The following is a 13,111-nucleotide window of genomic DNA, read 5'->3' on the forward strand; positions in this document are numbered from 1 at the left end:
ACAAATTTCAACACGTAATACACATTTCGGTTTTGATCCTCTCTTGCTCATAGCTAGTTTGTCTCTTGATCGATAATCCCTACTTTCTTAGAATTTCTCCGTGATCAGAGTCATATCAAAGGATACAACCACACAAACTGCATCCTCACCATTAACACCTCTGTGTCCCAAATATGCACCCATCAACAAAATGACGACTTAAAGTAAAATTAGACATGATTTATGATCTCATGATTTGAATCATATCAGCGGTAAGATAATACTATATAGCATTCAATAAATTATTCCTGTCAAAACACACTCAAATATAAATTTTGCTGGAACTATCGCGCTAACGGAGGAAAAACAAATTAGACTTACCTTGATTGTCTGTTTAAAATGTCTGCCTCAAACCAAGTCCTGTTACGATGCTGTAAAATCGCACGCACTGCAGTAGATATTATAATACTGCGTGTGGTATTTACAATAGAAAAATGGATCCCGGTTTTGTATGGAGTGATGAATGGGAGTAATGACAAATACACATTGGACGGATGATCAGTGTAGCGGGCGCTCCACTTGCCTTAACCCTAAAAAGGCCGGGCTATTTGAGGTCTTAGTACGGCCGGGGATGGGGGCCATTATGCCCCCCCCCCCTTAAGATTTTGGCCGTGAAGCGGCCGATCCCCGCGAAAATGTGCACGCATGTCAAGTGAAGTGTATAAAATTAATTTGATAATTTAAATTTTTTGAAAAATTTACTTATTTGCATATTTATGGTAATTTATGCGAATAAGGTCATTAAATCACATTTTTACCAATAAATCATATATTATTTATATTTAAGCATTCTTTTTCACTACATATATTCATTAGACCATTTGGAATAAAAAAGACGACAATTTTGTTTGGAAGAGCCAGCGTATTTCTATTGTTATCTATTGTTTTGATAATTTCTTATGTATTTCATTGTTTTTTTAACCTATGTATTTTATTTATTATTTTATTTCTTACTACAATTCAATTACAATACAATTTTGACTCCCAAAACAACCACCTAAACTTATAACAAACCCCAATAACCAATTTTTAGGAAAAATTACATTTACATGTTTTGTACACAAATCACAAAAATGAGCGATTTTCGGGCTGACATGCAAAGACAAAAGGTCACGTGACCTTGTAACTGTTGGTCAGATTTTCAATTTTGTTTTAAAGATGCGCAAGACTCGAAAAAAAAAAAGTCAGCGAGCGGCGGGGAGCCATCCATATGCGTTCCCGAGCAATCGGAAAAATCGTGGAGGGCCTTTTTAGGGTTAAATTTGACTTTAATAACATATTCAATTATGATTCCAAATAAATCATAAAAATCCCCATTTGGTTTGATTTCAAAATTCGAAAGTACAGGTAATTTAATTGTATACCACTTCATCAATGTTCGTGTATATGTATGAAGTGTTGCAAACGATGATCTTCTCCACACCCCACCCACCCCATCCCCTTCTCCCTCTCTCTCTCTCCCTCTCTCTATCTCTCTCTCTCTCTTTCTCTCCTTCTTTCTTGTCTCTATTCCTCTGTCTTTATTGGTCTCTCACTCTCTCTTTGACTCTATTATTCTCTTGTCCTCTATTACTACATACCATGCCTCTATTTCTCTTGACATGTGTGTGTTGGTGTGTGTGTGTGTGTGTGTGTGTGCGTATGTGTGTGTGTATATATCCGTACGAGCTGATTAATTTGTCTTCTTTTAAACTCCATTTAATACCGTTCTACTTTTTCAATTTTCCTCATGAATTGGCTAAAACAATACTTACTACCGCCTTCACTATATGTCTCCCCATTTCTTTGTTTTCGTTCCGTGCTTTTCCTCTCATTCTCTCTACGATATTCCAGCCTTGTCACTAAAATCTACTACTAATTGCTTTCATATTAATGTTGATGCAGGTCAACAATAACGGTGTCATCTCGTTCTTGGAAAGAGTTTCTCAATATACCCCTTATCCGTTTCCACTCGCTGACGGCCGACGACTTTTGACTCCATTCTGGGCTGATGTTGACACGCGTAATGGCGGAACTTTATCCTATCGACAAGTCTTACGATTCACCCAAAACGACGGCATATTCCTCGAAGCTGATGAAGTGATAAGAGCATCATTTGTTGACATGAGAGACTTTGTGTCGTCATGGATGTACATCGCGACCTGGGACAGCGTAGCTTTCTTTGGTGCTTTTGATACCTCCATCGTAAGTAAACTGGCTTGATCGATAGTTCGCCGCTGAACCTATGTATCATCTGTCGCCACTGTATTATGGATTTCGGGTTCTTTCTCGTGTTATGGCGATGTGATAACAAAAGAACCGACGAAATTCTACGAGAATAAAACATAGTCGGCATTTCTTATATAATCTTGCATTAACTTAAGGACATTGGCCTTTTTGAAAGACCCGTCAGCGAATTTGCATACATGATAAAAGGATAACAGCAGATATCAGACCCAAGTGCAAACCTCTTAGAAATAAAACTGAACAAACATGCGACAATTTGTAAACACTACTTGACTGATTATGCATTTTAGTCCGTTAAACAATCCATGTTTTCGCCTTTTTTCACTTTAATTGGTACGTCTTTATCTATCACTGAAATTACTAAAAGTTGAGAGTCATTTAATTCACCATCCTGCCGTGTTATCCGTTTTGTGTCATCAAATATTATACAAATAGTGAATGGCCATGAGTGCAATGGTACAAGATTTTGCACGAGGTGAAAGATAAGAGACGCTATATTCAACGAGGCGCAGCCGAGTTGAATACAGCATCTCATCTTTCACCGAATGCAAAATCTTGTTCCATTGCACGAATAAAGGCAATTCACTATTTGTTTTATACAACACCTTGTATGTTAATAGGCTTAAAAACAGTATTGGGGGCCTAAATCTCAACGATTTTTTTTTTAATTCATGAAATTGCCGATAGTGAGCGCGCACTATTAAGCAGGCAGCAAACCATGCGCATACCATGCGCCGCGCGTACAAAGATATATGTTTATTTTGATGCGGAGTGCAATGTCGATTGATTATTTGGTACCATTGCACGGCGACGTCACTTACCTCACCATATATTGTGTACATCGTTAGTGACGTCAGCGTGCAATGTTGCGAAAGGATCAAACGAAATTACACGACTGGAGAATGATGCCGTTCGGCAGTACTTATGGCGAATGTCATGTGATCAATAATTGACCAATTAGGTTGATTGGAGGATTGTTGGTCACATGATATTCAATAGATGTTATATTGCACGAGCGTGCATTTTTGGTTATATGCAGACTGCGTACCTCTCTGCCGTGCGCGTATCCCTGCGTGTATCTGACGCGAAGGCAATCTGAATGTAATCGAGAAGGCTTGACTCCAACTTTAATTTAATTTTGATATAAGGAGTAAAGCATAATTTGTTGATTAACGTTCTGTTAGATCTTTTTCGATGTTGTTTAAAAAAAATAATGAATGTTTTTCATTCGTGTAATAGTGCGAATATATTCGTTGAAAGATTAGCGTTAATTCTATTCAACTCATGAAAATATTCGCACTATCGTTCCATTATGGAACATCTGGATGAAAATGATATACTTGTAAAGTATCAACATGGTTTCCGCAGAAAGCATTCTACCGAATCCCAACTCATCACTACGGTGGAAAAACTATCCAGATAACAACCATCAAACAGACGTAATGATTTTGGACTTCTCCAAGGCCTTCGGCAAGGTTGCTCATCAACGGCTTTTAAGTAAGCTGAAATACTACAGAATTCGTGATGTGACCCTAAGCTGGATATCAACTTGGTTTACCATGACGCAACGACTGGTTGTTGATGGAGAGGCTTCAACGTCGGTTCATGTCACATCAGGAGTGCCTCAGGACACTTTTCTAGGTCCTCTTATGTTCCTCTTATTAATAAATGATATTGGTGCCGAGGTCGATTCTATCATCAAATTATTTGCGGACGATTGCCTTTTGATGCGGAGAATAGCATCTGTAGATGACACGATAAAACTTCAATCAGATATGGACAGACTCTTGGAGTGGGCTGATCGTTGGCAAATGCAATTCAACGCCAAAAAAATGCTACTCAATGCGAATTCACAGAAAGAGGCATCCCATAATGCACACGTATACTATGAGGGGAGATGATCTTCTAGGTGTGGCCAGCAAAGCATATCTTGGAATCGAGCTACATGAGCGTCTAAGTTGGAAATCGCACGTAGATGCGGTCACAAACAAGGCCTCGAGTACCCTTTGATTCATTCGGAGGAATCTTGGAAGACAATGTCCAAGAGAAGTGAAAAAAACTGGCATACTCTCTCGTACGGTCCCAGCTAGAGTATGCTTCGGTAGTATGGGACCCCAACAAGCGGAATCAGATAGACCAACTAGAGTAGGTCCTAACACGTGCACTTCGTTTCATTTGTGGAAACTACCAGCGTGATGCAAGTTTAACATCCATGCGAGAACAACTTAATCTCCCAAAACTTGAAGAAAGAAAAAAACGGGCATGTTTGTCAATGTTCTAGAAGATAGCAATTAAACGAAATTGCAATACCAATACCGGATTACAGAGGCAGCGAACTACAAGGAGGAGTCAACAACAACAATATATGAGAATAGGCTCTTCGATGGACACTTTCAAATTTAGTTATTTCCCCAGGACACTTAAGGTCTGGGACGAGCTACCTCAAATCATCGTTGAACTGCCTTCTTTGGAGCAGTTCAAGGTGGCTATTGAAACAATTTAGTTCCCTTTTCAGGAACTAGTGTACCGCATAGAGCTGTATATAACAACTCTATGCTTTACCCTCATCTAGATGCTGAACAGGCGTTGGTGAGTATCACCATAAAAGTAGAAGTAGAAGTATTGAACTCATAACCATTCATTATTTGTATAATATTATATCAAGATATAGATTTTGATAATGTTGATATCTACTTCAGAGGAATTCCTTTCAAGCTGTGATGGTGACAGATGGCGGACACTCCTTCGCCATCTTTAATTACGGTGATATCAACTGGACAACAGGAGCTGCCAGTGGTGGTAATCGTGATAAAGGTGTTGGTGGTATCCCAGCTCAGGTAAATCATTATGACGTTTGGTTTATACCTCCTTCTTCTTATAAACGAGGAACACGGTTGTGTTTATGATAACGAGCTCATGTATTACATTATCCCCCCCCCCCCCCATTTCTATGAAATAATACATCAGTCATACCCCTAAATTGACTCCTAGGCATCATTTGGTGTAATGTAATTTGGTCAGTTTGGTGTCGGTTGTGACTCTGGTATTATGGTCTAAATTTCCTTTCCATGATTTTGTTTTTAGTTTAGTCGGGAATGCAAAAGGCTGACGTGAACTGTGCAGTCACAAAGATTAAAGGGTGATGCTTCGGTGCAAGTAATGATGCACTGCTGGAAAATAAGACCCGTTCATATGCTATGCTGGATGTATCGATAACAGGGATTAAACAAACACTTTATAATCGTTACCTTAAAAAGAGAACATAATCAAAAATCAAAGCTAGTGTAGATTTTGATCGATAACGTAAAATCGAATTCTAAATCCGTTTGGTCTGTTTCCAACCATACAAAGAAAAGCAGTTTCGCAGTACCTTAGAGTCAGTCAAATTTGTCAAATTTGTTTCTCGCCAACTAATAGATAGAAAAAACCACTCTGACGACTTTCTCTCTTTCTCTTAGTTTTGTTAGGGGGAACAAACACTGAAAAGGGCAATATGACATGGAATGAGACAAGTTACATTAGTTCGGAAGTATTGCTTCAAATGTCACATTTTTGCCTCTTAGGTTGGATTCAACGCTGGTGACGGAGTGACCTTTTACAGTGTCCCTGGATCTCAAACAGCAGCCGTCGCCGATATCGAAACGACATCGAATATCGGTGTACCTGGAAGATGGGTGTTCAGGACAGACAACTCCAAAATCGAAGGACTAGAATGTACAACCTCCGGTGTGTAAACAATCATTAACATTCCTGCGATTTCTGACGAAATTATCATCATCATCATAACTGTCCTTTTACAAAGGGTTATTTACTTTCGGGTCATGATGACACCCCTTCTCTCCTCTTCTTCTTGTCTCGAGCACACTCCCCCATTTGAACCAACCTTACTGCTTTCTTTCTTCACCATTTCTTTCCAAGAAATCTTCGGTCTTCCTTTGCCCCTTGTGCTATCCTCTTCTAGATCCCACGCTCTTTTCACACGTTCATCGTTCTCTTTCCTCAACTCACGATCGATTCATCTCAATCGATTCCTCTTTACCACTTCACCTCAGTTTATCCCAACCTGGTCTCGAACCTATAATGACGCATACACGCATTGTATCATTGGATTCATTTTCACTTTCAATAACCAACCCATGACATTTTTTGCGAATCACCCTTCATTAAGGAGTTAAGGAGGCGAGTTGGCTCAGTCGTTAAAGCGTCTGCCTGTCGAACCAAAGATCTCGAGTTCAAATCCATCCCAGGCAGATTACTGAAGCCTGCGTTGTATAACGTGCCTCTCCCCTCGTTTCGTAGACGCAGACTAAAACACTCCGTCCATTAAATAGGACGTTAAATGGAGGCCCTGTGTAGAGGAAAGTCACCACCTTTGTACGTTGAGAACCCACTAGACTATTCGTATAAGAATAGGGGAAAACCCCGTTGTAATAATAATAATAATAATAATCTTTTAAAGTCCACTCCAAATGAAGAGACCCGATGGTACGTGTTTCAGTTCGCTTTTTGCCTCCCTTGCACAGGTGACGCCAAATACTTAATAATAATAATAATAATTCATACGGGTTTTAGCTTAGTCGCTTACAATTTGTATCTGTTTCCCAAGCAATTCAAATCAAACACATTGACAAGCTAATAGATGGGGCATTGTTCGACAAGGACACCGGTATTACACTGTACTTTGTTGTTGAAATGTGAATTAACAAGGCCACCGATTAGGTTGGAGGGGTATGAGGGATCCTTTCATCAGTTTGTACTCCCTTTCCCTTTTTTTTTCAACGCCGAACACACTGTTTTAATGTACATGTCGCGTGTAGCTCTGCACGAGAGGAGGGGGGGGGGGAAGGACGTCCAAATGGCAAATGAAAGAGATGAGATCGAGGGGAGATATGAAAGAAGGAAAATGAATGTGAAATAATATAAGGATATGTAAAATACTGTACTATTAAGTTGATCGGTAACGTGGGGACTATGATAAGTCTTTAATGAAATATAATGCTAGAGGCGCATTAAACGATTATCGAAAATTGCTTTGGGGTGATGCGATCTAAGTCCTAAATCATGTAGTGTAAATCAGAGAAGGAAAAAGAATGGAGGTATAGGAGTGAAATATGGAAGATATAAATGGGAACTCCCTCCCTGCATCTGGTTATACGTAGAGAACGTACATTGCGTAACATTTTCTATGCCATCAAGTCACTCAGCAAGAGATTGAGATAAGAGTTGAGTCGTTGAATGATATAATTATGTCAACATAACAGATAAAAATGTTTCTCAAGTGAATCGTTAGTTGAAGGCTGGTGGAATGTGACAGGGGCCACGCGAGCGTAGTAAATCAAGTTTAGGAGTGAATATATTTGCGGACTTTTCTTAGTCTTGCTATTGTATTACCGAACCCCGAACCGAATCAAAGTTCGGTTAAAAATTGCCGAACTCTGCCGAACCGGACCGAACCGAACCATAACATGGCGCGTGACTTACAGCTACACCACTGGTCATACGTACTATAGTTTACAGATTATAGTTTGCAGACTCACAATCGGATCCTGACGATCATCTTGTACTCTTGATCCTGTTGCCGATTCCAGAACTTCCTCCTGTAACACATGAATAAGTCTATATCAATATTCAAAGGCCCAATCTCCATTTCACAAATCAGCAGGGCAAGAGCTGTACATAGTTTGAAATTGCTTTAGCCCCGCTGTTGTGCAATAAATTAGTACTCTTTGTAGACATGCTATCTTTTTAACTATCATAGTAATAAAGTAAAATCCTGTCGACATAATTATAAGAATAAAATTCTCAATATTTTCAAGGACATTTAGGCATTTAAGGAGAAACAACTAATCATAGTTTACAGACTCACAATCGGATCCTGGCGATCATCTTGTACTCTTGATCCTGTTGCCGATTCCAGAACTTCCTCCTGTAACACATGAATAAGTCTATATCAATATTCAAAGGCCCAATCTCCATTTCACAAATCAGCAGGGCAAGAGGTGTACATTGTTTGAAATTGCTGAAGTCCCGCTTTTGTGCAATAAATTAGTACTCTTCGAGTCTTTGTAGATATGATATCTTTTTAACTATCATAGTAATAAAGTTGTTTGGGTGCTCATTATAATAGAATATCGTCCTGGTGGCCAAACCGCGGCCCGCGAGGTCTTCTGGTGCGGCAAGCGGAGCATTGAAAAAGTAATTGTAAAAATAGCTTATGAATGAAATGCGGCCCGCCTATAGTTGCGATGAAATAGGACATCTATTTCCAAAATTTGTTTTCAACATTCACAACATATTGATTCGTTACGAGTGGTTGATACAAAACTCCTCTTATTCCCTCTTATTACATTACATTAACGACATTAACATCATTCGCCGTGTTAAGTTCAGTTTGTAATTTCCGCACGCAGTAACGTTTGTGAATATGTTGTGAATCGAGAAATGATATGCCATACTTTTCTTGAAACTCACAACCATTTTTGGCTTGGTACGATGGTTCTGAAGCCTGACTTGCTGTAATTTGTCAATCAAATGCATCCCCGGAAATCACACTAAAATAGTAAGCCTGACTTTTTTCTCCTGATTTTGTTGTGTGCTAGTTTGTTTTTGCAAACAATGTATTGCATGAGTGTGTGTGGGGGGGGGGGGGGGGGAGAGAAGACTACCTACGGCCCGCAAAGTAATGCTAATCGTTCGCTGTGGCCCGCGAGCTTTAAAAGGGTTGGCCACCCGTGTTCTAAAGTAAAAAGAAAGTCCCCCAGAGATGCATACAAATTAATGGTAAAATAAAACAATGATAATAATAGCTAGTTCTTTATATAGCGCTTTTTGAGGACCGAAGGCCTCTCAAAGCGCTTTACAGATATATATATATTATTACCCCGGTCATTGGATTCAGGCTCCCTATATATATATATATATATATATATATATATATATATATATATATATTATTACCCCGGTCACTAGATTCAGGCTCCCTGGGGAGCATTCCAGTCATTTGTTACAAGCGCACACTTGCTAATGTACGCGTGCTTAGATAGCTAACAGGATTTCATAACGTGTCTAAATTAGTCTATCATGCAACAACAAAAAGGGTTTATCAAGCATCTCCCCGCATCAAAACGTCATTTTACGATGCCACATTCTGCGAACTTTAGCAATTAGATGTGAATGACCTGTACACAGTGGCGGATCCAGGGGGGGGGGGCCCGGGCTCCCCCCCCCCCCTTGAGAAAAAAATAATGTAAAATCACGTGATTTTTACCTTTTTTTTGGGGGGGGGGGTGCAAATGAATTTTTTTCGAGGACCAAAAAAAGAAAATGTGGTCACTACCCCCCCCCCCCCCCCACTGAGCGACTTTTCGGCCGGCGCTATTTTCAAATTTTCGGGAGCAAAACAAAAAAAATAGTGCTCACCCAATCGTTCAGTATCAATCGTATTTTCCCCTTTTTTTCCCCCCTGTTTTTGGAAGGGGGGAAAGGTCATCATACCATGATCACATCTTTTTCATTTAAAATTTACCTTTTGCATATATAAAGCTTTCATTTTCTGGACGGTACACGATTTGAGGAACATCGCTTCGAAAGTCACGTTTAATACAAGAAAATAATAAACTCCTACAATAATTTAGATAAGCCAACAATAATTATAATCAATATCAAGAAAATATAGTACATCATCTGATTATGGATAAAGCGCCAACATTATAATACTCAGATTCTTCACAAATTACGTACCTAAGCTTGCAAACGAAGGATTACAGAATTACATATACATGTATTTCACGATATCCTACAAGATGCTGCAAAATGATATGGAATTCTGCAACTCATTTTTCTGTGATTGACATATTGTGTGTCTATATGGATATATGGTCTTTGCTTAGGCTAAAATCAATCTATATTTAGATCACGTAAGCTTCGGAAGGAAATATTGATCTGTTCTATATCATAAACAGCACAAGTTAAATTGAATAACAAAAATTATTAATAAAACTGAACAATTATTTATTTGTACTTTACCTCGGTGTAACATTCACTGGACTGTTCTTGCCTTTTCTGCAGGAACAGAGAGATGAAATTATGAAGCAAATTGTTACCATAATTATTATGACATTCTCACGACAGAATTGCGCGATTCCATGTCTTTTTAAATGTCTAATACATATACAAGTACACATATTTTTTTTCATTTCGTAAATTAATTTCAGATCATTTTCCAGTGTTACCAGTCCTTGCAAACACAATGAATTATTGTAATTCAAATCTTTGTCCCCCTTATCCTCGAAATATAGACTATCATGCTGACAAAACAATCTTATGCTAGGCTTATGTTCCCGGCGGCTACGGTAATCACGTTTCAAACTAAATTGTGTCAAGGTAGTCTAAATATTTGCAGTACATTTTCATATCTTGTTCATTTTTACTCATAAATTATGTGCATCGTTCCATGTCATCTAAATGAGATATTTCGTCATTAGTTTACCTCTTGTCTACGTCTCCTTCGTTTCTGCAGTTGATGTATCCTCTTCTTTTCTTTAAGGTTTGCTTCTACTTCAGGCTAAATTTAGATTGGGGTATACATGGATGACGTAAAACAAATGGAGAGGGAAACCAGTTCAGTTAAAACATACAAATAAATAAAATCCAAAGAATTTCATTAGTGCTGAAAATAATAAAATGATAAACAGTTACCGTAGCACTGTAGATGACAAAAGCAAAGAAAGATGGAATGGATCAGTCATTCTACGTACATGAATTGCCCCTGTTCGTTCCTATTTCTATATTCCTTGTGGTGGTTAGAAGTATCACAAATGTTTCTACTTGGTTACACTTTTTCGACACCAGAAGTTATTAATGTAGATGTGCTTCTTTTATTCTGAAGGATTCGCAATCCACTTTGCACAATAGTGCAAAATGATGTGGACAAGGATAATGTTATACAAATCTTTTGCAATCATTCGATCTGAGGAAATAAAAGATTTCTCATACCGTAAAAGGAGAAATAGGACACCAAAATATTGATTCAGACATAATTATCTTAATGCAAGCTAACATTTTAATGAAGTAAAACTAATACATGTTCTATATTGTCAAGCTAGTTAAAAAAAAGACCACGACATTGCAAATAAAATATCACAATTGTATGGACATATCTGGTAACAAAACTTACCTCCAGGTGCTTTGCCTTGCATTTGGCCTTAGGCATTTTCGTAAGCTCAGATAATTATGATCCAACGATTATGCAGCCCCCTTGTAAAGTAAGTAAAACAATGATCATGTTACAAAGAGATATTGTATGTGATGATATCATTGAAGTACATTACTAACATAGAAAATCAACATTCTTCCATTGTTGAGTAGCCCATCAATCAATCCAGTAAAATTTGGAAAGCATCACAATGACAAATTAAAACAAAATAGTTAAATTTGATATTACATGATAATCATTTGACAAAAGAAGAATGCTTTATTATGCTCTTTGTAAATTTACTGCCTAAATTGCGCTATAGTAATAATTTAGTATCATGTCATAATAATGCTATGTAATTCCGAAAAATGACATGTGCTGTCTATATTTATCAGTGTTTAATTTCAAAAAAAGATTGAAGGTGTGATTCAATAGTTAGTCTATGGAATATATGGTATGTATAATGGACAAAACTTTCATTTGTAAGAAATGCAGAACATTTCCTTACAATAAACATGATAATAGAAAGTTACCTTAATTTGTCAAGCGGCACTTGTATTTGGTCCCAGTTAATTTTCTGTAAATTCTAAAAGAAGGACTAATTGGTTGCAAGTTATTTATGTACACAACGATTAGATCGACATCTCATTTAATCCCTCCCTAATGCATACTGTATAGTGTCAAAAACGCGTTCCCTTCTAGGGACCACCCACTTTAGAGCCAGAGGTTCCATCCATACCTAGCTTAAGATTGATTGATGTACGATATATCCTTGAACAAAATATGAGAGCAAAACTCATTGTGAAAATACATGAAACACTAGTGTTCCACGAAGTATTATATTATTTTTGTTTTGTTTTGTTTTTGTAACAATTATTATATCCATGTTTCAAATGTATAATGGTAGACATGCAAGCCAGGTTAGGTAATGTCCTTGTTAACTTTGATAGCATGGAATTATTTGCACGGATAATTTCCTTTCATTGGAAACTTCAAAAATATAATCAATGAATTTTACAAAAAAATATGTTTTAAAATACCTTTCAGAGATGTAAAAAATGAATACCGTAAATCTGACGTGTTTCATACTTTACCCTTTACAAAATATTAAAGCGGTGATGTCACCCTTCACTAGCAAGAAATATGAGTCATGAATACGTTCAGCATTGATGCACGCTTACGCGCAAAAAGAAATTAATTTTAGTTCATCGTCCCCTCCTCCTTCCTTTAGTTATCATCTGTTTATCTGATCATCTGGTAATACCCGATAAATATAATTATTTCCAAACAAAATCTCTTACCATGTAAAGAATGATATGACAATCTCCATTAATGATTGAATTTTACCTTTGTTTGGCCTCTTAAAGCGCATGTTTTAAATGATATAACATTTTTTGTTGCAATTGGCCAATTAGCCTTTGTATGTACGGTGCAATGGCACAGCGAACCTCACCATCCTTGCTTTTAACACAGAGAATAACTTTGAAAAAGAGAGACTATACAGTATAGGAATAAATTTCACTTACTCTGAAAAGTATGAGAGGTCAACTTGAAGGGCTGAGTTTGTGAGGGTTTTGCGGGTTCATCCAGATCTAGATTACAATATCTCCTTAATTTCAAAATACACAATTATCTATTAGTAGATCCGGCAAC

General features: G+C 37.7%; 1 protein-coding gene across 1 annotated transcript; it reads left to right on the forward strand.

The window, feature by feature from the left end:
* The first annotated feature begins 1,911 nt into the window (after positions 1-1,911).
* Positions 1,912-5,999, forward strand: LOC105444075 (sushi, nidogen and EGF-like domain-containing protein 1). The gene is made up of 3 exons (XM_011677860.1): positions 1,912-2,223; positions 4,965-5,102; positions 5,829-5,999. Exons 1-3 carry the CDS (start codon positions 1,912-1,914, stop codon positions 5,997-5,999), a joined length of 621 nt encoding a protein of 206 aa, XP_011676162.1.
* The last annotated feature ends 7,112 nt before the right edge of the window (positions 6,000-13,111 follow it).

This window comes from Strongylocentrotus purpuratus, unplaced genomic scaffold (genome assembly GCF_000002235.5).
Source record: "Strongylocentrotus purpuratus isolate Spur 01 unplaced genomic scaffold, Spur_5.0 spur5_contig_824, whole genome shotgun sequence".
Classification (NCBI taxonomy): domain Eukaryota; kingdom Metazoa; phylum Echinodermata; class Echinoidea; order Camarodonta; family Strongylocentrotidae; genus Strongylocentrotus; species Strongylocentrotus purpuratus.